The sequence below is a fragment of the Tenrec ecaudatus genome, chromosome 3 (assembly GCF_050624435.1).
Source record: "Tenrec ecaudatus isolate mTenEca1 chromosome 3, mTenEca1.hap1, whole genome shotgun sequence".
In the NCBI taxonomy this organism is placed as follows: domain Eukaryota; kingdom Metazoa; phylum Chordata; class Mammalia; order Afrosoricida; family Tenrecidae; genus Tenrec; species Tenrec ecaudatus.
Window position 1 is genome coordinate 61,618,447 of NC_134532.1, and position 26,938 is coordinate 61,645,384.

The window sequence follows — 26,938 nt, forward strand, 5'->3', positions numbered from 1 at the left end:
CTCTGAGTCAGGATTGGCAGTGAGGTTTTCAGTGAGTCTCTTATTTAATTAAATACAATGTGAAAGTCATTTCCTCAGTCACACTAACCACATTGCAGGTGTTTAATTGTCTAGGTGGCTAGTGCCCACCGTGCTTTATTGGACTGATTTGGGGCATGTTTCTTGTCTCAGAAAGTTCCATGGGTCAGCGCTGCCCTAGGCTCCTGTTGCTGTTAGCTGTCGCTGAGTCAATTGACAAGAATTGTCCCAACAGGTTTTTCCGGCTGTGCCCTTTTGGAAGCTGACCACCAGGCCTCTTGTCTGAGGTGACTCTGGAGTTGGAACCGTCAAACTTTCCAGCTTACATGACATTGACACCACTCTGAGGCTGCTCTGAACTCCAAAGCAGACCCAGGGGCTCATGGGAGATGAGCAAATTTACACTGGGAGAATGTGTGTGGTCCAGTACCCCTGGCGGCAGATGCCAAAAAACATCTGAGCCACAGACTCAGTCTCTAGTGCGGCCGATTGAGAAGGGGGAGGCCCGAGGCAGGGCCAGGGCTGCAGAGGAGTTGTGAGGAGGCCTGCTGCCTGAATCGGTGCTTGAAGAACAACTGCTCTTTTGCAATCCTCGCTGGTCTGACAGGCTCCTGCAGAATTACATCACTTCCTAAAACACAGGCAAACACCTCTCCTTCAAGTTAGCGCCGACCCAAACAAGCAGGAAACAGGAAATGTTCACGTTTCAGGGAGGCTGAAACCCAGCGCAGCATCATGAGCGAGCCGAGGCGAGCAGACATGAAGGCTCCCCATGTCGCGCTCCTCTTTGCTCTGGTCCTCCGGCGCGCCCGCACCGACCCGGGTAAGCTCCCTGCTGCCTTTCCACTCCTGGGAAGGAGGCTCGGGAAGGCATGTTTCCTGCCTGAGGCTACAGAACTCTGCTGGGAGGGAAACATCCAGAAAGCCTAATCCTTTCTGTGAACGGAAAGGGAAAAAATGAGAACTTGGTGGGGTGGGGTGGGGTGGGGTGGGGTGAGGGAGAGGAGGGTAGGGAAGGGGATTTTGCTTTCCTCGTAGCTGGCTCATCATGCTTTAGTTCTCTGGCTTACATTTGACCGACTTGCCAACGTTGTCTTCTAAAATGTGTGGGTCCCTGTAATTTACCAACTTTAATAGTCATATTAAGAAAACCATAAACTCTCTGGCAGCTCGTGTAAATAATGGATTTGCCGTTAATGATGTGGGTTGGGAAGCCGGCTGGGTCCAAAAATTCCTGGAAGAACTGGGGTGTGGAAACTCACTACTGGAAAGGGTACTGAAGGACAGCCGTAGGTTTCGGGGGTGGGGGGGCGGGTGTAAACAAGAACCTATTTGGAGATAGCAGGCACCCATTCTGAAGCACCCAGAAAGTGCTTTCTTTGTTTGAGCTTGTTACTTCTGGGGTTTTCTCTGCCTTGATTGTGATTTTGAAGGGTTGTTTGTAAAGGTAATTGGTAGAAATCAAAGGTATCCGGCGAGATAAACTCGTACCTTCAAGTTTGGGGTAAGGGTATCTGTTGATTTAGTGTCTGGACAAACGTAATCACTGGCAATGGCCTCATGCACTTTGGTTGACTCGCCTCGTGGGGGAACAAATGCCCTGCCCAAGTTGCTGTCAGTGGGTACCACCTGCTTCAAGGCAGGGGCACATTTCAAGCACACGGAGAGTTTTCAGGTGACAGCCCTTGATATAGGCCGGGGGCATCAGGCACAGACCCGAACTGATGTGGCATCTCAGCCACTGCCCACCCCATCCATGTCTCTTGTCCCAGTTGCTCTCTACAGGCGTCCCCCTCAAACAGAGAGAAAGGAAGTAAAATTCAAATCCTTCCAACATTTGGCTGGTTGAAACTGAGGTAAACAGCCAACATCAGTTTGGGGGGCGAGGTTTTGTTTGGTGTGTGTGTCAGCGCTGGAGGGAGCATACAGGTGGCCCGTGGACAAGAGGTGTGCGTGTCTGCTCAGTGGGTTGTGTTCCTCCCCCAGAGGGGGCCCGCCACTCTGTGCCAAGTGCATCACTGGGGCAGCCACGTCAGCCGTGCTGCTTACCAATCTGGAAAGACTATCACAGACAGAACACGCAAACGCCGTCTATGGAGTCTTTTCAGACGCAGAGCTACCAGACGGGGTCCACCGGGCCCAGCAGAACCGCCCCCGGGCGTTTCCATAGCTTTTATCTGTGCGGAAGTCGACAGTCAAGTTCTTGAGCAAGCGCTTTAACCACCGCAGCACCTGGGCTGCTAGCACCCTCGCCGGCACAGGTGGCCTCAAAGCTGCCGCGAGTCACGGTTTGCCTTGCCCGCGCGTTTCCCTGAGCTGCTGACGGGAACGTGAAGGGGCGCTTGGAGCTGCTCGTGCAGAAGGGCCGAAGGATGATCGGAAGGGACCCAGGCGGCAGTTTTCTTAGGCCCTGTCTGACCCAGTGGCTGCGCCCCAGGCGCCTCCCGGGCCCTTGGGTGATGGTCACTCCCACCTGGGTCCCGGGCGTCTCCCGCGTGGGTTCTCCACCTGCAGGTCGGCCTCGCTCCCTCTCCCTCGGCACTACAGCCTCAGAATCCCGCGGGGACCGTGCTGCGGCGATAGGGTCGCTAGGAGCCGGGCGGACCCCGAGGCAGGGAGTCTGCTTTGGTTTTGAGCAGCGCATGGACCTTCCAGTGCGCAGCTGGTGTCGTCCGTCACCAGGGCTCCTGGCTCCCTCGCGCCGCGCTGCTCTGGCAGACCGCCAGCTCCCGGTACCCACCGCGTAACCGGCCACAGAGCCGGACAAGTTCCCGTTAGACACCATTTCCTCCGAAGCCTTTTTAGTGCTCCCAAGTGGGACCTCCCATTTCATCATGCCCCTTAGACTTAAACTTCTGGGAGAGGAGCGAACGACTTGGAAGCACAATTCTGTGTGTGCCTGTGTCTCTCATCTTCACGACAAAGATCTTTAATCGATCTGTGACGTCCCAAAGCGCCCTCATGGCTCAGCATAAATAACAAGCATGTTGATGAGCAAACTAGGTGCCCCTGAGCTTATGCTTTCACATGGGGCTCCATCGTTTCCAACGGCTGCTTTGTCCAGAGTAGATCGGGAGACTTGTCCACTAGGGCACCTCGGACTCGCTGCCATCAAGTCGATGCCAACTCATAGCGACCCTCTAGGACAGGGTAGCACTGCCTCTGTGGGTTTCTGAGACTGTCACTCTTTACGGGTGCAGAAAGCCCTGTCTTTCTCTCACAGTGTACTTGGCCGATTCGAACTGCTGACCTTGTGGATAGCAGTCCAATGTATAGCCCATTACCAAGCGGCCTCAAAGCACCATTAGGAGGGTTTTGGGGGACTCAAATCATCAACTTTGTGGTTAGCAACTGAGGGCATTAACAGTTTGCCATACCAGGAATTTCTCAACATAAATAGGGAACTTGATACTTGGTTTTTGATAAATACAAAAATTATCTCTACGTCAGACATGAAACCGATCTCTAAAATCTGACAAGGTTCTGAAAAGAGGTGGTGTTTGAATGTCTGCAGAAGTCCAAGATGAAAAAGGATTTTCCTAGAGTTCCAACACATGTCTTGAACTCTGGGATGCCCCATTTCCTAAAAGGCAAAAATTCCTTCTTGGAAAAAAAAGCCATGTAATTAAATTATATTACTCTGCGGTTTATTGAGGGAAAGGTTCTTCTAAGTTAGAAATGGAATATATATTTTTGTCTTCATTGAGGACCACATTCTTTTCAGAATATCGTCGCTGTTAGATGCCTTTGAGTGGTTCTGACCCATGGCAACCCTAGGCACCACAGGACAAAACTGCCAGGTCCTGCCCCATCATCATAATTAGTCCTATGTTTGAGCCCATTGTTGCAGCCATGGTATCCATGCATCTTGTCGAAGGTCTTCCTCTTTTATGCTTCCCGGCTGCTTTACAAAGCATGATGTCTTTCTCCAGGGACTGGTCTCTCCTGGCTACGTGTCCAAAATATGTAAGATGAGGTCTCCCTATCCTTTCTTCTAAGGAGCTCTGTGGATGCACTTCTTCCAAGGCAGATGTTTGGCTTTTGGCAGTCATGGTACTTTCAATATTCTTCACCAGCACCATAATATAAATGCATCAAATTTTCTTACATCTTCCTTATTCAATGTCCAATTTTTACATGTGTGTGAGGTGATTGAAAAGACAATGGCTTGGATCAAGTGCACCAAAATCCTCAAAGTGACAGCCATACTTTCCAGTACTTTAAAATATCTCAGCAAAAATGCACTGTGTAAGATTTATGAGAAGGATAATTATATTTTGGCCATGGCTACTTCCAGACAGGGATCAGGTTGTCTACTGGGAATGTTCCAAATTCAAGCCCTGAGCCAGGAAGGGGTGATACAACTAGGTGAGCGGTATACCTGATTGGCCCAATCTAGATCAGGTGGGCTTAATTGAGCCAATTCAGCCAATGGGGTCAACTAGTACTGTTGACCACACCTCCCAGCAGAGGGCCCTGAAAAGCCAGAAACTTCAAGACCACCAACCTCTTTTTCAGTTGCTGTGGGTTTCTCTAGCCTCAGATTTCCACATGTAGGTGTGCAGTGCCCTGAGGGGGCCTGTGTAAAACCTGAAACTCCTTCTGTCCTTTATAAAAACACACTTGGATCACACACACGAAAAAAAAGAAAAAAGAAAGAAAAGGAAAAAAAAAAGAGATGCAACAGGATTTACCGAATGCAGCAAATCATTTGATCTCTTGACAGCTGCTTCCATGAGTTTCAGGTTATGTGCTGGTTTATATGTGTCACACTTACCAGAATATTGGCTTAAATTCTTAAAAAAAAAAACAAAAACTTTTGAGGATAATTGATAGGAGAATTCAATCTACTGAATGCTTTGATTCTTTTCCTTTCAAGCATGTTTTATTAACAACAAACAAGCAATAGCATCTAATGCCTGCAGTTAAAATAGGCCAACCTCATTACGTCTGAGTCAGCATCCTTTCTCTTTAAAGATAAATGGCTTGACTCAGCAAATACAGGATTATGTTCTAACCCCAGTGAAGTAATCCACGTAGAAGACACCAGAACAGAAAACACCAAAACAAAACAAAATTCAGTTTTCCAGGGATTTTTGAGCACATCCATGCGTATCATTAAAGACTAACTCTGAGCCTAGGTCTCTTGGCCAATGTAAGATCCTAAAAAAGCTCAGTTCCAAGGTGACTTTCAGACCTTGGAGGGAGGCATTCCCACCTAGATTCCTTACTGTATGCCCTGCCACTATCAGCTTCACACGACAACAGGAACCACAAGCAACTCCACAGATACAAATACATGGCATTTAGGAGCTGCTTCCAAGCAGAGTAGTTTGTAGAAGGGAGAGTGAAAGGACTTGAATTAAAAACAAGGAGACCCAACAAATGATCCTTGAACTAACTACAAGCTTTTCTTTCTTGATGTGTTTTGTTTTGTTCCTTGTCAGTGGTTTGTTGTTGCTTTTATGTTGTCTGCTTATATACTGATGCTTTGTTTTCCTCTGTCTTGTTTTCGTGCATGTTGTTGTCTCCACAGGTCTGTCTAAATAAGACAGGCTGGATGAACTAACTGGAGGAAAAACAACGGGACCAACAGTTCCGGGGGGACTTGGGATAGGGGGAGGTGGGGGGTAAAGAAGTGGTGTTAACAAACCCAGGGACAAGGGAACAACATGGGATCCATATTGGTGGTGAGGGGGGAGTGGCAGGCCTGGTAGGGAATGATCAAGGGTAAGGTTATGTAAAGAAGAGGTATAGCTGTAACCCAGGTGGGGACGGAGCATGATAGTGGGGCAGGAGGAAAGTCAAGGGAAATAGAGGAAAGAGCTAGGAGGCAAAGGGCATTTATAGAGGTCTAGACAAAGACATGTACATGCAAATATATATATGAGGATGGGGAAATAGATCGATGTGTCTATTTTTATAGGTTTAGTATTAAGGTGGCGGAAGGACCTTGGGCCTCTACTCAAGCACTCCCTCAATGCATGAATACTTTCTTCTATTAAATTGGCATTCTATGATTTTCACCCTCCTGACACAACTGCTAAAGCGGGTGAACAAGTAAATGTGGGGAAGAAAGCTAATGGTGCCCGGCTATCAAAAGAGATAGTGACTGGGGTCTTAAAGGCTTGAAGATAAACAAGTGGCCATCTAGCTCAGAAGCAACAAAGCCCACATGGAAGAACACACCAGTCTGTGTGATCATGTGGTCCCGAAGGGATCAGTTATCAGGCATCAAAGAACAAAAAATCATATCATTGGCTGCATACCTCCATTATATGATCGCCGAGAACAAACAGATGCATAAGCAAATGTGGCAAAGAAAGCTGATGGTGCCCGGCTATCAAAAGAGATCGTGTCTGGGGTCTTAAAGACTTGAAGGTGAACAAGCGGCCATCTTGCTCAGAAGCAACAAAGCCCACATGGAAGAAGCACAACAACCTGTGTGATCACGAGGTGCCAAAGGGATCAGGGATAAGGCATCATCAAAAAAAAATCTTACCATAGTGAATGAAGGGGGAGTGCAGAGGGGAGACCCAAAGCCCATTTGTCAGCCACTGGAGATCCCCTTGCAGAGGGGGCTAGGGGAGGAGATGAGTCAGTCAGGGTGCGATGTAGCACCGATGAAGAATACAGCTTTCCCCCAGATCCTGATGCTTCCTCCCCCTCCACTACCATGATCCGAATCCTACCTTGCAAGTCGGGATATAGTAGAGGTTGTACATTGGTGCATGTGGGAGCTAGAGGCACAGGGAATCCAGGGTGGATGATACCTTTAGGACCAAGGGTGTGAGGGGCGATGCTGGGAGAGTAGAGGGTGAGTGGGTTGGAAAGGGGGAACTGATTACAAGGATCTACATGTGACCTCCCTGGGGGACAGACAACAGAGAAGGGGGTGAAGGGAGATGCCGGATAGGGCAAGATATGACAAAATAATAATCTATAAATTATCAAGGGCTCACAAGGGAGGGGGGAGGAGGGACGGAGGTTGGGAAAAAGAGGACCTGATGCAAAGGGCTTAAGTGGAGAGCAAATGCTTTGAAAATGATTAGGGCAAAGAATGTACGGATGTGCTTTATACAACTGATGTAAGTATATGTATGTATTGTGATAAGAGTTGTATGAGCCCCTAATAAAATGTTTTTAAAACAAGAAAACCAAAGAGGGCATAACTCTCAGGGAAAGCAGTGAATGCTTGGGGAATAAGAACCTTTTAACTATTGGAACCTTGAGAAGGAATGTCTTCTTCCAAGATACATCTGTTAGTTCTTTTGCCAATGTACAGTACTTTCAATATTCTTCCCCAGCACCACAATTCAAATGCACCGTTTCTTCTCTGATCTTTCTTTCACATATGTGAAAGTTGGATGTTGAATAAGGAAGCCCGAATAAGAATCAATGCATTTGGATTGTGGTGCTGGAGAGGAATATCCAAAAGTGCCCTGGACTGCCAAAAGGACAAACCTGCCTGTCTTGGAAGAATTACAGTTGGAGTGCTCCTTAGAAGAAAGGATGGGAGACTTCATCTTGCATACTTTGGCATGTTGTCAGGAGAGACCAGTCCCTGGAGAAGGACATCATGCTCGGTAAAGTAGAGGGGCAGTGACAAAGAAGAAGGCTCTGAACAAGATGGATGGACATGGTAACTGCCACAATGGGCTCAAGCATGGGAACAATTGGTAAGGATGGTGCAGGACCGGGCAGGGTTTTGTTCTGTGCGGTCATAGGGTCCCTATGGTTGGGAAGCTACAGGATGGCACCCAACAATCACAAGTTAGGAAGGAGAAAAAGAAACGAAGAAAATACTAGTTGAATCCGTGCAGTGTTGCTTAAGGCTGTAGCACCTCATTTCAGTGAATGTGACTGCCACCTGCGATTTCCTGGGACAGTCCCCCAAACCAGTTACCGAAAACCCCATGGAGGACAGTATTAATAGTGATGAGTGCTGGCATAAACAGTGCTTATTATAAGTTCTGTACTTTACATATATTAACTCACCTTTTTCTCATACCAACCCCGGAAGGGGCCTACTCTCATGAAGCAACTTGCTCAAGGTCAGACAGCCAAGTGGTGGGTCCAAGACTCCTGTTCAGAAGCCTGTGCTCTCGCCAGGCACTCCACTACATCTGGGTGTCCAGGCTCCCCCTGGCTGTGTGTCTAGTTTGGGGTTTGGAAAAAGATGCCTTTGCTACTTCTCAACAGTAAATGTCTTACATAAATTCCTCTTGGCTGGAATCTCCGGTTATTGCAGGTTCATAATAGAGCTGTTTTTGCTTGTGTTGGATCATAGACTGACTGGGAGGGAAAAGCCTACTGAGAGTTCAGCTACACTTTGACCTGTGGAGGAGCAAGGAGGGGCTGAGACAGGTGTTGGGTGAGCACTGAGACAATCTCGGGATTAGCAGCATTAAGACCAGAAGTAGGAAGAGTGGAATGTTGAAGTCACTGGGTAAGAGGCTTCTGGGTGTGGGAACTAGGGAGGAAGAGTAGCCTCATGTCAGGTAGAATGGATGCAGGCCATCCCTGCTGAGAAGAGACCCCCAAAGACAGCGCCCCCTCGGGCGAGGCTTACAATCTGTGTATCTAAAATCTTTAAGCCTCAGGAAACCAGAAGAAAGAATGGTCTTGGCTCAGTTCTGTAAAGAAACAATGTGATACTCCCTCCCTCCCCATCCCCCACCCTCACACATGATCGCTGAAGACAAAACGGGTGCATAGCAGATGGGGTGAAGATAGAGGATGGTGCCTGGCTATTAAAAGATATAGCGTCTGCGGTCTTAAAGGCTTGAAGTTAAACATGCAATATACCTCTGCTCCCTTGAGACCTTCTCACCCCTCACTGTCATGACCCAAGTACCGCCTCCCACTCTGGACTAGACTGGAGCAGGTACATAGGTTTAGGCAAGAGATAAAACTCACACACATGGAACCCAGGAACAGGAATGGGAATAAAGATACCAAAAGGGTAGGGGGAAGAGGGCGAGAGGTGGGGGAGGAGGGGGCACCGATCACAATGAATGGCCCATAACCACACACCCCCATCCAGGGGGAAGATGAGCCGAAACCAGAAGGGAAGGGAGACAGTGGTCCATGTGAGATATGAAAATAAAAACAATCTATAATCTATCAAGGGGCCACAAGGGTAGGGGGGAGGGAGGGAAAAAGAGGAGCTGATCCCAAGGGCTCAATGGAAAGTAAATGTCTAGAACAATGGCAATATATGTACAAATATGTCTGATACAATTGATGTATGGATTGTAACGAGTTTTAAGAGTCTCCAATAATATTATCTTTAAAAAAAAGCCATAAGGAAACAATGCAACCTGCACTCTGCCTGCCTGTGGTGGTGTGCACAAGCGTTGGGACTGATGTGAAGGAACAGGCGTTCCTCTGGAACATGGGTAGGAGGGCGAATGAATGCCAACATTGGGGATATCCTGCTGCGGAGCTCATCCACTGCATTTTCAAGCTGACTTCTCCTATCTTCCACTTCTAGAGAATTTGTCTTTTCTCAGTATCTTTTCCTCTGGGAGAAAGGCGTGTAGGGTTACAGTCTCAGCAACCCGGGGCAGCTCCATCCTGCATCAGGGTGGTTAAGAGTCAGGCTCGGTGCTGTGGTGTTTGAGAGTCTTTTCTTCTGGTGGTGGTCTTTCTTTCATGTCTTTAATTGTGTTAAACACTTTTGTCCACTTGGTAACTTTTATATAAGATTATTTAGGCCTTGTGGTATTGCTTGATGTATCTATTGATTTTATTCATGATGGAAATCTTGGGGCACTAGTGGCAGAATCTGGCACGGGCTCAACCTATTTAATATACATATTTCATGCAAATAACATACATATTAATATATATATAACTCCACAACCTCCTTGCACATTAGTTTCCTATGTTTATAATATGCATTCAGCGCCAAAAAAAGAAAGAAAAGGTAATCCTAAATTTTCTGATCCCATTCCTTAGCTGCTGAATAGAGTTCTCTCATCTCCAGTACTTTTCCACTAAAACTCAGTCCTGTCACCGTCAAATGAGACTTGGAAGAAAGACAGCTGGGGCATGCTGGCTTTGAGGACAGTCCATGACTGGACCTCAGGATGGGGAAGAGGACAGTCATCAGGTGTCAGCCTCCACGAGTCTTCACAGGAGCTGCTATGGCCTCATGACAGGCACAAGCCAGCATCCCAGTGTCCGCAGTGGAGGTGAATCAGTACAAGAAGCACGATAACCAAGGAGATTGACGGACGTGGTTGCCAGTGAGAGAGAAGTCAGAGTGGGAGAAGCCCATTGAAAATCAGGTTTCACAGGGGTCCTGAGGGAGGCATCAGCCTGGGGCAGCTCACATGACTTTGCAGCTGCTCCTTAGTATTTTGAATATGGCCTATTGTATTAAGGAGTAGCTACATTGTGCAAGGGGAGCAAGATGGGGCTTTCTACTCCTGTAAAGAGTTATAGTCTTGGAAACTCACAGTTCTAACCTGCCCTATAGGGTCTCCATGAGTCAGAATTGACTCAGTGGCAGTGAATTTGGTTTGAGTTTGGGTTGTGCTAAACTTAGCTATGAATCAGTTTGGTGATTCAAACCACCCATCCAGAGGTACTTATGAAAAGAAAAGAAAAAAACAGCGGCCGATCGGTTCTAAAGATTACAGCCATGAGAAGGATGTGGAGACCAGTTCTACCCAAACACCCAGGCTCACCGTCAACTGGAAAGGAGTTGATGGCAACTAGTTGGGATTTTTGCTTTTGAGGTTGTTGTTCGTTGGTTTGGTGTCTTCGTTTTAAATTTGATCCGGTGGGGAGGCCGCCTCTGCACATCAGATAGCCTCTCAGGTGTCTGGAAGCCCAAGTGCTGAGTCTAGGAAATCCTCCACAGGAAGGCATGATTCTGGGTTTATCTTTCCATTACAATCATTCTTCAACATGTTCTCGGCTCTAGGGATTTCCTTGCTTTCTTGAGATTTCTTTATATATTTAAGAAGTTGCTTAGACTCCAGCCAGTATTTCTAGGTGTTACATATTGAGGCGTTTTCAGGTTATTGAACCACCAAGCCCAAGGTCACTGCTGTTACGTAGATTCCAACTCGTAGTGGTCCTATAGGGTAGGGTAGCCCTGCCCCTGTGGGCTCCTGAGACTGGAAGTCGAAGGCTTCATCTGTGTTCTATTAAAACACCAGGTTACTGGGAAAAGAACATTTTATATACAACCATTTTGGAAAGCAAGTCGACAATGTTGATAGTCTAAAATCCAAACACTGTGCTCCTCAGATAATATTCCAGAATACTCACAATGTGCAACAAAGAGACGTGACTAAGAATATTGAGTGGAACGTTGTGTGTAAAACTAGGAAACTATGGAAACAAGCTGTGTTAGGCTAGGTTGTCTAGCAAAACAAAAGCAGTGATATTCATATATGTGTAAGAAGGAACTTTATATCAAGAAGTAAGTTTATATCATGAAAGCAAGTTCATAGGCCCGATGCTAGCCAGAGCCCGCTTCAGGCTCACACAGCTCCAGACTGACGATGCAAAAGGGCGAAGCTTGATGCAAGAAGATCACAGGCTGGTGGGTGCAAAGTCACATGGATCCAAGGTTGGTGGAAACATGGCAAGATACTGAGCAGCTCTCAGTGGCAGGCGGTCCACATGGAGCGGCACCTGGAGGTAGAGCCCAGCAAGCAGGAAGGCAAAGGGGTAGAGAGAGATCCCAATGTCTCCCTTATAAAAAAGCTACACCCCTACAAAGCATCATCAGACTGTGATGGGTTTGTCTACCCCTACTTCACACAGGGTCAAGTTGACACTGTCCCTAAGCCTAAATGCCCATTAACAGAAGAGGGATCAATGAAATTTGGCATAAACCTAGAATAAAAGACCATAAAGCAAATTAATGAAAGTGGGGCCACATTTACCAAGATGGATGAGTCAGCCTCAATAATAATGTTCATTTTTTTTTAAAAAAAGGAAGATTATTATACACAGAATAATTGTAGTTATTTAAAAATTTTTAAAACATCTTAAATATATGTTACTATTTTAAAAGTGTGATGGCAATGATACACATTAACTTAAGGGTAGTATTCCCTTTAGGGAGTGAAGGAGAGAAATGAGATCAGAAAAAGGTATCAGGAAAGCTTTAACTATGTATTGTGTTTCTTTCAGAAAAAATACGGTAATCTACCAGTTGGCAAACTAAGACCCACAGGCCAACTCTGCCCAGCTCCTGAACTAAGAATGGTTTTACCTTTTAAAAGAGTTACCTTTTAAATTGCTATCTATAAATACTTATATCATAGCCTCAGGTTTGACTCTTGGTTGCAATATCTAAAATAGATTTATTCTCTGTTCCTTTAAGAAAAAGCTGGCTAACTCCGGCTTGGGTGAGCATGTTGAAATTTAAGATAATTTGGCTGTGGTTGGGTACCTTGCTATCTGCGACATCATTCTTTCTTTTCAGTTAGTATATAGCCAATATGAAAAATAATGAGAAAAAATGTGTGAGCTCTTTTTACTAACTCTTAAAATAAGAAATTTACTGAGGTATAATTTGTATACAGTAAAATGTATCCTTTTAAAGGTGAAATTCTGTGAGTTTTAACAAACAGATGCAGTTGGGAAACCATCACTGCAGTCAATATCTCAAACATTCCAAATAGTCCAAAGTTTTCCTTGGGTCCCCTTTTTACTATGCCTCTACGGCCGCCCTAAGCTCCAAACCCACCCCACTGCCATGGAGCTGCTGTGGACGCCTAGCAGCCTGCGGGACTTGATCGAACTGGAAGCTTGCCGTGATTAGAAAGTTTTATCTTTCTCCTGAAGATCGCAGGTGTTCTTGAACTGCTAACTTTGAGGTCAGCAGCCCAATGCACAACCTCTATGCCAACAGGGTTCCTCCCATTGCTCCCCAGTCCCTGCAAAGGATAGATCGGAGCCCTGGTGCTGTAGTGGATAAGCGTTGAGCTGAGATCCATCTGGTCGGCAGTTCAAAACTACCAGCAGCTCTGTGGGAGAAAAACTGGGCTTTCTACTCCTATAAATAGTTTACAGTCTTGGAAACCCACAGGGGCCATCATGGACTCGATGGCAGTGAGTGAGGGAAGTGTGTCTTTAATAAATGCTGTAGGAGTGGATTCATAGAGCATGTCGCATCTGTGTCCGGCTTCTTTCACTTGGCATAATATTTTTATTTGAGGGTTGTGTGTGTGTGTTTAAAGACCATCTGATTTTTGGTGCAAGCCTGCACCACGGTCTGGCTTCCCACTCAACAGTTGTGTGAGCTCTGCTCCATCGTACAGGCTCTCTCGCCCTCCTCCATCTGTCATTTCAATAACCCTCAGCCTCTTTCAGAACCAGAGAACACGCTTGCGTTTCTCCTGTCCCATTCATTTCTCAGCCCACTGCAACCTGGTTACGTTGTTGAGATCGTCAGGCAAATTGCTCTGACTGAATCACCTCCTGTTGACTGAACCCAGAAGACTCACTCTGTCCTGTGGTTTGGTTTTGTAGAATTTAACAGAATCCGTTGTTCTGGTGTCCTTTTTGCTTGAATCATTTTTCCTGACGTTTTTGCTCCTGAGTCACCTCCCACGACTCTGATTATTCCTTCCCAGCTCCAAATCCCCCTGCTCTGTCACATTAATGCCGGCCTCCCTCATCTTACGTCTGACAGCACTCACAGGCCACTGCACCCACTTTTGTGGCTTTACTCTCATTGCTAGGCCAATGTTTCCCAAATAATCCCCTGCTGCCGTTCTGGTCGCCCAGCTCTAGATCTGTGTTTTTAGTGGACACATGACCAGTTCTTGGATGTGCCGCAGGGACTCAGTATGTCTGACACAGAACACGTTCTCTGTGCTCTGCTAGGACAGGCCCTCTGTGACTCTCCTAAGTGATGTCATTAACTTCTTACTGGTCTGTTTGCCTCCAGTCTCCTGCTTCAACCCATTTTCACATAACCTCCAGGGTAATTTTTCTACCACCAACAGGTAATCAGCAAAAAGCTTTATCAGTTAGGATTCAATTGTTGTGGGATTGAGTCCAGTCCCTTGTCATCATGACAAGATCCCTTTAAGAACTAGTCCTGATTTTCTGTTTCATTTGCCCCCTGAGCACCTCTTACTCTGACCCTAGTGGACAAGTCTGTGAAGGTGCCAGTGCTGGGGGGCCTAGGCCCCACCCCCTCAGAAATGTCTTTCCTTGCCATCTTTGCTGGATGAGTTCAATGCCATGGTCCATTCCCCCATGAAGGTTTCCTGCATCTCCCAGCCCACATTCCCCATAGCAATGTATCTGGTTCTGATTAAACTCGATTCTCAGTATCTGCTTGCATTCCACTGAGTCTTCTTCATGGTCACTTTTCTGAAGGCAGGAGCCTGGTCGTGTTTAACCTTTCATATTGCAAGACTTAGGACAGTGCCTGGCACCTTCACCAGCACTCAACAAGTGTGTGCTGACTGACTGACTGAATTAATGAATGACTAACATGAAGTTTAACATATGTACTTTGCATTCATGACAAAATCACAGTCATTTAAAAAGTAGAATGAAACCTTATGAATGACCATGATGTTAATTAGCTCTGTTTTAGAAGTGTACCCCAAAAGGTTAGTTCAACAAAACATTTTAGGCATGAATAGTTCCATTCTGTGTCCTCAAGCCACATCAGGCTTCAGGAGTTGCTCCTCATTTTGGCAGAATGCACCAGAGCAGAGAGCACTGAAGATACAGCCCAGAGAGAGCAGTGGGTCTGCCCAGACCATATGGGAGCAAGCTAAGAGGGAAAGAGAGAGAGAGAAAGTGCAACCAGGCCCACCAAGCCATGGAGATGGCATTCCTGCTTGGAGCAGCCAATGCTCAGAAAGGCCGTGGGGCTGGCCCCACCATGAGACACAATGGCCCCTCACTGACCCACGGGCCTACAGGGGACAGCACTGAGGACACAGAGTGGGAATCGTGCCCGGCCTGATCCCCCTCCTCCAGAGCGAAACATGACAGGAGCGCAGCAGAACAACAAGGGGAGCAAAACAATGGTACCCAAGGAATCCTGAAAATAGACCTCGGAATTGGTGGGCAGGACGTGGCACTTCACCAGGTCAGATTGGAAAACATTCAGAAGGGTCGGCAGACAGACCTGGAACTATTTATAAGGTTGAGTTTTTGGTGCGTTGTTGTGTTGTGTTTGCTTATTTTCTTTTGCCCTTTTTTGTTTTCTTGTGTCTATCCGTATAGGATCCCAAGGAGAAAACAACAAAGCTGATGGCTCTAGGGAGGGTGGGGGGGCACATGGGGGAAGAGGAGGTGGGCAAAAGAGAGGGGGAAGTCAGCAAACCCAGGGACAAGGGAACAATGAGACATCTAAAGTCAATGGTGAGGAGGGCAGAGAATGCCTGAAGGGGTTTGATCAAGTGCAGCGTAGCTGAGAGAAGGTACTGAGAGTCGAATGAAGTTCAAACATGACAGTGAGACAGGAGGAAAGTAAAAAGAAATCGAGGAAAGAACTAGGAGGCAAAAGACATTTATAGAGGCATAAATTTAGGCATGCACTTATGTAAATACATTGGTATATAACGATAAGGATATAGGTCTATTTATATATGTTTAAATGTTGAGCATTAAGGTAGCAGATGGGCATTAGGTCTCTACTCAAGTACTCCCTCAACGCAAGAACACTTTGTTCTAACAACCTGGAATACTGTGATGCTCACCTTCCTGACACAATCTGTGAAGTCGAAATGGGGGCATAAGCAAATGTGGTGAAGTAAGCTGATGGTGCCTGGCTATTAAAAGATATAGCATCTGTGGTCTTAAAGGCTTGAAGCTAAACAAGCAGCCATCTAGCAGGGAAGCAACAAAGCCCATTTGGAAGAAGCACACCATATGTATGATCACGACATGTCGATGGATAACGTAGTAGGCATCAGAAGACCCAAAACAAACAAATATATCCATGCAAATGAGGGTCACAAGGAAAGAGCAAGACAGCCAGGGTGCAGCACAGCACTAACGGAACACACAACATACCTCTAGTTCTTTAATGCTTCCTCCTCCCCACTGTCATGACCCCAGTTCTACTTTACAAATCCGGCTAGACCCGAGCATGTACCCTGGTACAAAAAAGAGCTCTTGAGCCACAGAATCCAGGACAGATAAATCCATCAGGAACAGTAATGGTAGTAGCGATACCACGAGATAGGTAGAGGGAGATGGGGGAGAAATGGGGAACCGACTACAATGATGCCCCACCCCCACCCCATCCACAATAACCTGAATGAAGGGAGACAGTGGGCAGTGTATGATATGAAAATAATAATAATCCATAATTTATCAGGGGTCCATGAGGGTGAGAGGGTGGGGGAGGGAGGGGGGGAAAGAGGAGCTGATACCTAGGGCTCAAACAGAAAAACATTTTGAAAATGATGAAGGTGACATATGTACAAATGTGCTTGATACAATTGATGTATGGATTGTTATAAGAGCTGTAAGAGCCCCCAATAAAATGATTGATTGTTATAAGAGCTGTAAGAGCCCCCAATAAAATGAAGAAGAGGCTTGTCCTCAGCTGGGAACTGAAAGGCAGGTGATTCAAACTTGTCTGGCAGCAACAGGCAGAAATGCTCTGGCAACCTCTTTCTGTCAAGATTGCAGTCAGGAAAGTCTATGGGGCACTGTTCCTCTGTAAGAGGGGATTGCCAGGAATTGGATCTGCCTCCAAGGCGCAAGACAAGTTCAGGGTAGAGACTTCTACTAAATCTATGGAGTAGATTTAGTTCTGATATACAAGTTCTTATATACTTTCCTCTGAAAGTATGGGTGGAAGTGCAGACTCAGAAAACTCTTCAATGAGCAGTATGGTCATTTGCAGATAGATCAGCTGGCCCCAGCATCTGGGGAAGGCTTTGGAAAAACAAAACAAAGGGAAATAAAACAAGTTCAAAGCCCACAATAAACAAGCAACCCCACTGTCATCCAGGCGATTCTGACTCAGAATGACCCTACAGGACACAGTGGAAGGGCCCCTTTGAGTTTCCAAGGCTGTAAATCTTTAAAGGAGCAGAAAACCTCATCTTTCTCCTGAGGAGGGGCTGGTGGTCTTGAACTGCTATTGTCTTCGTGGTTAGCAGACCAACTTGGCGTTCAGTAGACCCTAAATTCCAAGCCAGCAAAAACTATTCAAAAACCAGAAAAAGAAATAAAATGTGGATACAAAACTACCACGGGAACCTGCTGCAGCAGATTCAGTGGGTCAGGCACAGAATGCCTGCGTGTTGAAGAGAGTGGTCCAGGCATGAGCTCCCAAAGAGGGCTCTGATCTTGTTCTTTGGGGTTTCTCTTCCTTAAAATAAATATCATGAATCTAGCTTGTTTTCAAAATCATTTCTATTTTGTTTTTTGTCTTATGTGAATTAAAACCATCTTTAGTATTTCCCATTTCTTTAACCCATTATAGTTTTAGAAACAGTATCCCAGTAGTTTAGCTAAGGTTTGTTGATAGGATTTTTGTTGTTGTTGTTGTTATTTTTTATCATTTTATTGGGGACTCGTACAACCCATCACATTGTTATTTTTAGTAGGTTTTAAAAAATCCCTCTGGTGATATTAATTTAATTAAATTATCATATATACTCGTGAATAAGCCTAGTTTTTCAGCACATTTTTATGCAGTTTTGTGGTAAAATTAGGTGCCTCGACTGATATTTGGGTCAGCTTATACTCAAGTATATACGGTAGGCATTAGTTTATGATTAGGGTTGCCAGATTTAACAAGTCGATGCACAATTTCAGATAAGTAACTTTTTAGTGTGACTATATTCCACATAATTTACTATAGCCATGGAGCCTAGCTCTGCAGTCTCGATAGCACACTGGTTACACATTGAGCTGCAATCAAAAGGTTAGCAGTTCAAAACCCCTCGCCACTTCTCAAGAGAAAGATGGGGCTTTCTATTCCCATTACGAGTTGCAGTCTCAGAAACTCACAGGGGGATGTTCTACCCTGTCCTGTAGAGCCACCATGAGTCAGCATCGACTCTATCGCTGGGAGTTTTGCTTTGTTTTATGGAACATACAAATATTACATGAAACAGGACAAGATTATATGCTATGTATCTGAAATTCAAATGTAACCGAGTAGGCTGTATTGCATCTAGTAATTTTGATAATGATGTTTGTTTGTTCTTTCATACAAAGAAGACCATGTCTATCTTGGTTATTCACTAGGATCACAAACATCTCTGGCAATGTGGCTGACGACCAGACTTAAGACTATTTAGACTGAGTCCGAGACCAGCCAATTTAAATCTAAAGTAAAGAGACCATCACTGGAAAAAAAAAAACCAGAAGTAGAATAAAAACAGAAATTCAAGACTGGATCAAGCTTAGAGGGTCCGTAGATAGAATTCCTATCTATCTATCTATCTAGCTAGCTATCTATAATGGAATGCCAATCATGGAATTATGGTAATAGGTGCAGATTTTATAAAGGTTGGTAAGAGGAGGATGAGATCAGTGCATCAATAGTTGAAGCAGAAATGCTGAAAATCAAGGTGCTTGGGGTCTACAAACGAGTCCTGGTGGTATAGTTCTGTGTTGGGCTGCTCGCCACAGGTCAACAGAGCAAAGGCATGCTTTCTAACTCCCTGCCCTGAGTCCATTCTAGCTGCTGGCGATCCTATGGAGCAGAGTAGACCTGCCCTCGAGGTTTCCCAGATTGGGACTCTCTGTGGAAGCAGAGAGCCTCATTGTTCTTGCCAACATTCTGGTATTCATTCTCTGTACTAGACTGAACTCCAAGAGGAGGGGCTGCTGGTTTCAATCTTCTGACCTTGGTGTTAGTAGCGCAACATGCAACCAATTACCCACCATGGCTCCTTTAAGCCACCAAGGTTCCTTTGTAAAGAGTTGGTCTCAGAAACCCATGGGGAAGTTCTACCCTGCCCTAGAGGGTCGCTATGAGTTGGGATGTACACGATGGCCGTGAGTGTGAAGCCTACCAGGGCATCCAGTGCAGGAGGGATTCTGCTTCAAGGTCAAATAGGATCAACAGCCAGCCAGCCTGGAGATCCCTTATGTATTTTGCTGATCCAAGAAAATCCAACCACCATTTTGCTCTCCTCACAGCCCACTTCAAAGAGCTCAGGAACTCGTTTCCCTCTTTCGAGCCTTGAGTAAGACCACATCAAGCCTGTCTGGTCACGCCGTGTACTCTGCTCACACCGCGAAGGGGAACTTCCGCTGGTGCATGTTTGCCCTACATCCTCTCTGCGTCCTTCTGTGCCGGTGAGAGAGGCCTACATCTCCTTTTCCTGTGTGGCTGTTCTCGAATTTATCACAAGCATCCATCTTCCGTTTCTATGTTAGTTTGTCTTTACCTGGCCGTCCCTCTTTCTGGCAATGTTGAGCTTGTGCCGATCTGAGCCAGGTGGGTGGTCTAAGCCAGGACTTAGGGCCTATGTGACCCCGACAATAACTCACCTTATTTATAGAATGGGCGCTGTCTCTCTCTTTGCCACCTCAGAGGGAGACTGACAGAGCCTAACTCACTAACCCATTGCCGTGGTGACCCATAGGGCTTCTCCAGGGCTGTAAAGCCTTTACACACAGAGCTGCTAACCAGAGTCATCAGTTCGAAACCATCAGCCACTCCTTGGGAGAAAGACGAGGCTTTCTAATCTCGTAAAGATGCACAGTCTCAGAAACCAATAGGAGCAGTTGTACTCTACTAGAGGGTTGCTAGGGGTCAGAATGGACTCGATGGCGGGCGATTTGGTTGGGTAAGTCTCTAAAGAAGCAAAATGCCACATCTTTCTTCTTTGAAATGGCTGTGCAAAATGAAAAACCAAAATAGAATAAAAACAGAAAAGCCTGCAGTTTAGTAATGATAAGAACAATCATTTAGGACGGACAGAAGAAGGGTGGGTGAAGGGAGACATCAGACAGTGTAAGACATGACAAAATAATAATTTATAAATTATCAAGGGTTCAAGAGGGAGGGGGAGGAGGGAGGGAAGGGGAAAATGGGGAGCTGATGCCAGGGGCTTAGGTGGAGAACAAATGTTTTGAGAATAATGAGGGTAATGAATGTACAGATGTGCTTTACACAATTGATGTGTATATGGATGGTGATAAAAGTTGTATGAGCCCCTAATAAAATGATTTTAAAACAAGAAAGAGGAATTTTTTAAAGTTTTTTAAAGCTATCATTAAATAGCACGTTATTTTATCTCTCTATTTTTCCATTTCAAAGCACTTTGAAGTCGATTATTCCACTGATGGCAAGAAGGAGTTTCTAATGTCCATGTATGTTGCCCCATAAAATATCTACATTTCTTTCAACCGCCAAGCACTACGGGTCAAAATAGGATTGTAGTTTCTTAGAAGGTAGTCCTCATGATGACTGGCGCATGGAAGCATTTCCCCAGATGAGCCTCCTAAGAGCAGCAAGAAAAATCTTGCCTTACAATTTCTTCTACATAAGGGATTGTTACCTGATGACTAAAGAGAAAAGGTGTACAAAGCAGTCATTACTTTGCCTAAACGACCTTTTGCTACATAAAATATGCCATTAACCTTTAATGTTCTTTCCTGGCATCTGTTCAGCGCAGTGGCTGCGGAAAAGACTGCGTATGACAATTAGTTTTCAATGGCTGAATGGCCTTACGGCTGGCCATAGAAACGTGGACGGCACTAGAAAGTGCCCATGGGTGCCTCCCTCACCTCATGGGGTGTCCAGGGCCATGCCATAGCTGCCATACCACAGGTACGCCGCTGCAGCTGTCCAACCCTTATTTGTTTGACCATATCTTCAGTCAGTAAATATGTCAGGGGAAACATGTATCTATAGCTGCTGATGGTCACTCAATGCAATTGCCAAATAGTACAATGGAAGTTATAATAAAAGCAACAATCCCTTTGTCCCTCTTTCCATCTCTAGAGAGAATTCTGTCACCCGACCTTCATCGGTTGCCTTGATGTCAATTCCCATTCAGAGCAGCCCCATGCATGTCAAAGAAGAACTGGGCTCCCTCCCCCAGGCTTTCAATGGCTGGTTTTTCAGACGTAGATTGCCAGGCCTTTCTTCAAGGTGTCTCTGGGTGAACGTGAACCTCCTACCCTGTGCTTTTCAGCCAAGATTAACTATTTGTAGCACCCTGAGACTCCCATTTGACCCTTGCATGCAGGAAGGCATGTGAAGTTGCCCTATCTTTTGGGAAGCACGCAACCTCCTCTTTCTTTTGTAGGTTTGAACCTAAACCGCCAACCTCACAGTTGGCAGCAGTTACCCAACCTATGTGCCACTGCGACTCCTTATAACTGATTTTGGTTGGGCTTACAACTCCCTGGGTGATGCTGGGCACAAGAACTGTGACTAATGAAAAATCATTCAGATGAGATGATATCATCCAAGTATGATCCCCACACCAACAGCAGCAGCACCTGGAAACCTGTGAGAAGTTCAAACTCTGGAGTCCCACTCCAGACCTACTGAATCAGAAATTCTGTTTTACAAGCTGCCCAGGTGGTCCTGATATACACCAAGGTTTACAGTGGTTCTCAACCTGTGGGTCACGACCCCTTTGGGGGGGGTCAAATGACCTTTTCACAGGGGTTGCCCAATTCATAACAGTAGCAAAATGACAGTTATGAAGTAACAATGAAAATAATTTCATGGTTGAGGGGGTCACCACAACATGAGGAACTGTATTAGAGGGTTGTGATATTAGGAAGGGTGAAAACCACTGGTTTAAGACCATTGGTTGCTGGAATATCAACACCAACCCATGGTGGATTGTGCTTCTAAGGGTTTTCAATGGTTAATTTTTAAAGTAGATTGCCAGGCCTTTTTTCCTGGGTACTTCGGAATGGATTCCAACCCGCAAGCCTTCAGCTAGTACTTATGCATTAACTTTTTGTGCTCCGAGGTTTGAGAATTACTGTCTTAAACTATCAGCAGTAACCCTGAGTGGAGCTATGTCTTTTAACTGCACACCTCTGCCGAGCGCAGTCACAATCAGAAAGGTATGCATGTCTCAGGACTCTCTCAGTGCATCCTGGCCAGACTCTCCCATGGGCTCAGGGTTTCGGCGATGATTTTTAAGCCATTGAGCTCTGCTGAGAGTTAGCAGCTGAGAGGCAAGCCTTTGGCTGGCATCCAGCTCCCCGGGAGAATGACTTGGGGTGGCTTAGAGGAGGCCCAGACATCTGCAAGGCCTACAGCAGAGATTTTCAATGCGGACTCATCCGGAGCATTGTAAAGGAGTCAGCGAAGGCTGCTCTCTACCCAAGACATTTCGGTGTAATTACATCAGGGTGTTGTCTGAGCATCAGTCGTGTGAATCTAGAAAATCCGGAGTGAATCTAGAAAATCCGGAAGTCCAAGAGTGCTTTGAGGAAAGGTCCCAGGTGACTCTAAAGTAGTGAGTTATGCATAGACTGCTAACTGCAAGGCTGGCAGTTCAAAACTACCAGCCGCTCTGCAGAAAAATATTGGAGTTTCTGCTCCAATAAAGACATACAGTCTCAGAAGCCCACAGGGGAAATTCTGCTTTGTCCTTGGGGTTGTCATGAGTCGGAATCAACTCAATGTCAGTGAGTTTGATTTAGGGGCTCTGTCAATCACCTCCAGCACATACAGAAGCTAGACGAGTAATAAGGAAGACCACATTTAAATTACAGTGCTGGAGAGGAATACTGACAGTCTCACAGACTGCCAGAACCAACAAATCTATCTCGGGAGAAGTGGAACCAGAAGGCTCCCTAGAAGTGAAGCTGACCAGACTTCATCGTGTCCTTTGAGCATGTCATCAGAGAGACCGGTCCCTGGAAAAGGACACCATGCTTGGTAGAGCCCTGTGACTCAGAGCCTACTGACCAGCACCAACAGCGCTGATGCTCTCTCGGTCTTCGCTGTGCACAGGGGAGACTGGAAGTGTGCTAGAGGTCTTTGGCGCGCTGAAATGCACTTTTCCCCCCATCACTCCACCGAGCAGCAGAGGGATGGAGACTTGACCTCTGGCCTCTTTTATTTCACTGCATTGACAATCAAACCAAAGTCACTGCCATCGAGTCGTTGCCAACTCATACTGTAGGCCAGGCCAGATCTAACTGCCCCTGTGGGTTTTCAAGACTATATCAGAAGTACAAAACTGTTTCCACAATTTATGTTCAGAATCTCTACATAATTAACAAATGGAAGAAAGGAGCATCCAGCTGAGGCCCACCAGATTCTGTGATATCCTGAATTTCATAACAGTCTTTTCTATGGTTTTTATTTCATGTTGTGTTTTCTGTGACAATTTTTTAAAATCATTTTATTGTGGGCTCGTACAACTCTTATCACATCCATTGTGTCAAGCACATTTGTACATTTTTTGCCATCATTCTCAAAACATTTGCTTTCTACTAGAGCCCTTGGTATCAGCTCCTCATTTTCCCTCTCCTACCCCACCTCCCCTCCCTCATGAACCCTTGATAATATATAAATTATTATTATTTTGTCATGTCTTACACTGTTCGATGTCTCCCTTCACCCACTTTTATGTTGTCTGTCCCACAAGGAGGGGGGTTATATGTAGATCTTTGTGATTGGTTCACCCTTTCTACCCCACCTTACCCTTACCCTCCTGGTATCACTACTTTCATTATTGATCCTGAGGGGTTCATCTGTCCTGGATTCCCTGTGTTTCCATTTCCTAGCTGTACCAGTGTACATCCTCTGGTCTAGTCTGATTTGTAAGGTAGAATTGGGATCATGATAGTGGGGGGAGGAAGCATTAAAGAGCTAGAGAAGAGTTGTATGTTTTATCATTGCTATACTGCACCCTGACTGGCTCGTCTCCTCCCCGCCACCCTTCCATAAGGGGATATCCAGTTGCCTACAGATGGGCTTTGGGTCTCCACTCATCACTCCCTCTCATTTATAATGATATGATTTTTTGTCCTTTGATGCCTGATACCTGATCCCATCGACACCTCATGATCACACAGGCTGGTTTGCTTATCCATGTGGGCTTCGTTGCTTCTCAGCTAGATGGCTGCTTGTTTATCTTCAAGCCTTTAAGACCCAGATGCTATATCTTTTGTAAAGATTTATTTTTAATCATTTTGGGGGGACTCATACACTCTTATCACAATTCATACATGCATCAATTGTGTAAAGCACATTTGTATGTTTGTTGCCCTCATCATTCTCAAAACATTTGCTCTCCACTTAAGCCCTTGGCATCAGCTCCTCATTTTGCCCCTCCCTCCCTTCTGAACCCTTGACAATTTATAAGTTATTATTTTGTCACATCTTACACTCTCCGACATCTCCCTTCACCCACTTTTGATAGCCGGGCACCATCAGCTTTCTTCACGACATTTGCTTATGCACTCACTTTTTCTTCAGCAATTATGTTGGAAAGGTGAGCTTCATGGTGGAATGCCAGTTTAATAGAACAAAATGTTCTTGCATTGAGGGAGTCTGTGACAATTTTTTTGGTACAGAATGCTTTGCTTTCCCTGACGTTGACAGAGAGAGAGAGAGAGAGAGAGAGAGAGAACTGCCAGCTTGTTTCCCTCAGCAGTGGTGTCATTCCCGCAAAGTGCTGGCCCGGAGCCGTGATAAGGACACGTGCTCCTCCTCACCTGTTTCATCCTATTTTCCCATTGACGAGGACCCTCCTCAGGGACCCAGACAGATGTTTGAACCAGGAGCCCCAGCTGTGTTTGCATAAAGAGTGCCAATAAGCATTGCCAATGGTGCTGTATGCTGTGCTGGTCATTATCCGCTAACTGCACCTCCTGCTTCAAGACGAGGCCAAGCCACGTCTTCCAGCTGGAGTCTCACCATTCGCATGACCACTTCCATGTGCTGCTACTAGTAACCTGACACTACCTGAGCAGTGCAAGAGGGACATCGGGACGTTTGTGTAGTCTCTTGAGAGATATGCCTAACTGGGCCGAGCTTCTGCAGACCCTGCAGCCCAGGAGGCCACGGCGATGCACTGGCACACCCTGATCTGGGAGGCAGTGGTCACACACAGGCACAGAGTCACCCTAGGCAGACCTGCCCTCCTGCCTTCTGCTTTTTGCTACTCTCGTTATTACATCCTCTTCCTTCCCTCCTGCGTGTTTGCGTGCGTGTGACATCTTCCTCGCTCGTTCTTCCTGTCTTTATTTCCTGGAGCATCTCCAGGGCCACCCTAGCCCACCCTGTTCACCCTGAAATAGACCCAAATATAGATAAGAAGAAATCATAATGAAATGAGGAAGTTATACCAGGCAGATTAACCTCCCAGGAAACAGCAGAGAAACAGATAAGTCTAGAGATGGGGAAGGAGCTGTGTTGGATTACCCAACAAGAAAGTTACGTATGGATTTACTTGTGCGTACCTACTCACCTACAGTGAACCATTTCACACTGGTTTCAACACGTTGCTGACTGAATGACCCACCCCTGAGAAGCAGGGTGGGTACAAACTAAGAAATATCAGTGTGCCAACCCAGCACTTTTCAGAAAGCACTGGTCTGCTAACTTTCGGTTGATGGTTCAAACCCATCAGCTGCGCAGCGGAAGAAAGACAAGGCTATGTACTCTGTAAAGGTTCACAAAGCCTCCTTAGCCCTGTGAGCACTGGTGGTGTAGTGGGTCGTGTGTCGGGCTTCTAACTGGAGGATTAGCGCTTCCACTCCTGCCAAGACTTACAATCTTAAAGATCCACAGATGCAGTTCTACCCGGCCCTTTGGGTCCGTGTAGGGTCTTTATGAGTAGGAACTGATTTGATGGCAGTGAGCTAGTTCTTTAATCCTATACAGGATTATTCTAAGTCCAAACAGACTCGATGCCTCGGCAGTTTTTTGAAACGGGTGTGGCATATTACAGGCTGTAAAGCATTTTCATGGTCTTGTTTCATTTGTTCTTCGTACAAACACTAGGGGCCAGGTAGAATGGAAGGCCTACTCTTTTGGCTTTAAAAGAACAAAACCAAACAACCTAAGGGTTAAGGAGTTGAGGGAGTCTTTCGAGGCCCCGGAGCTAGTGAAACTTGGAGTTGAATAAGGAGGATGGAAGAGAGCAGCAGCATTGATGCCTTTGGGTGCTGGTGCTGGTGATGAGTACAGAGAGCCCCACGCTCTGCCCAAGAGCAAACAGATCTGCACTGGAAGAAGCACAACGCGTGCGCCCCTCAGAGGTACGGATGGTGGTACTGTGTCTCGTGGCTTTGGACGTGTTGTCAGGAGAGACTCGTCTCTGGAGAAGGACATCACACTTGGTAAAGCAGAGAGCAGCGAAACAGTGGCGGGCCCTTGACAAGAAGAACGGACGCAGTGGCTCCCACAATGGGCTCAAGCAAAAGAGCCTTTGTGAGGCTGGGGCAGACCTGGGCAGTGTTTCGTTCTGGTGTGCAGCGGATCACTCTAAGTCGGAACCAACTGGATGGCACCGTACAACAACAACAATGTAGAAGGTCAACGAAAAAGAGAAAGACCCTCAGCAACATGAATGAACACGGTGGCTGCGACCATGGGTTCAATACTGACCGCTGTGAGATGTTTGTCTTACAAGGAGCTGTCTCATTCTGTTGTGCACAGTCGCTCTGAGCCTGAACCAATTCGATGGCACCTAGCATGGCTAGGGAGGCCATCACCGACGTCTCCAACCCAGCTCTTCTGAGTCCAAAAGCAGCCTTTCTTCCAGTGCAGCCTGGGAGCGCCGGCAGAGTCTGAAGCACATCACCAGAAGCGTTCCTGTGTGTCCTGCGGTCAAACTGCAGGCACCGTGATTCCCCGCCCCGCGAGCTCAGGGTCCCTCCGTCATGCGCCAGACATCGGAAGTTATAACGCACCACTTCGATCCAAAAGCTTGGGGTGTCTCCCACAGCAGCAGCTGTTATGGGCCTCAGCAAGTGAATCTAGAAAAGCCAGAGGTCCAAGAGTGCTTTG

The 26,938-nt window shown here is 46.2% G+C and overlaps 1 protein-coding gene across 2 annotated transcripts in view; it reads left to right on the plus strand.

The window, feature by feature from the left end:
- Window positions 1–486: 486 nt before the first annotated feature.
- Window positions 487–26,938, plus strand: part of TMEM154 (transmembrane protein 154) — a 73,921-nt gene continuing 47,469 nt past the window's right edge. The window contains exon 1 of one of the 2 annotated variants that reach the window (XM_075543693.1): window positions 487–841. In XM_075543693.1, the coding sequence (XP_075399808.1) occupies window positions 754–841 (88 nt within the window). In that variant the 5' untranslated portion in view covers window positions 487–753. The remainder of the gene's footprint in view (window positions 842–26,938) is intronic. The other variant, XM_075543694.1, reaches the window with a different exon arrangement.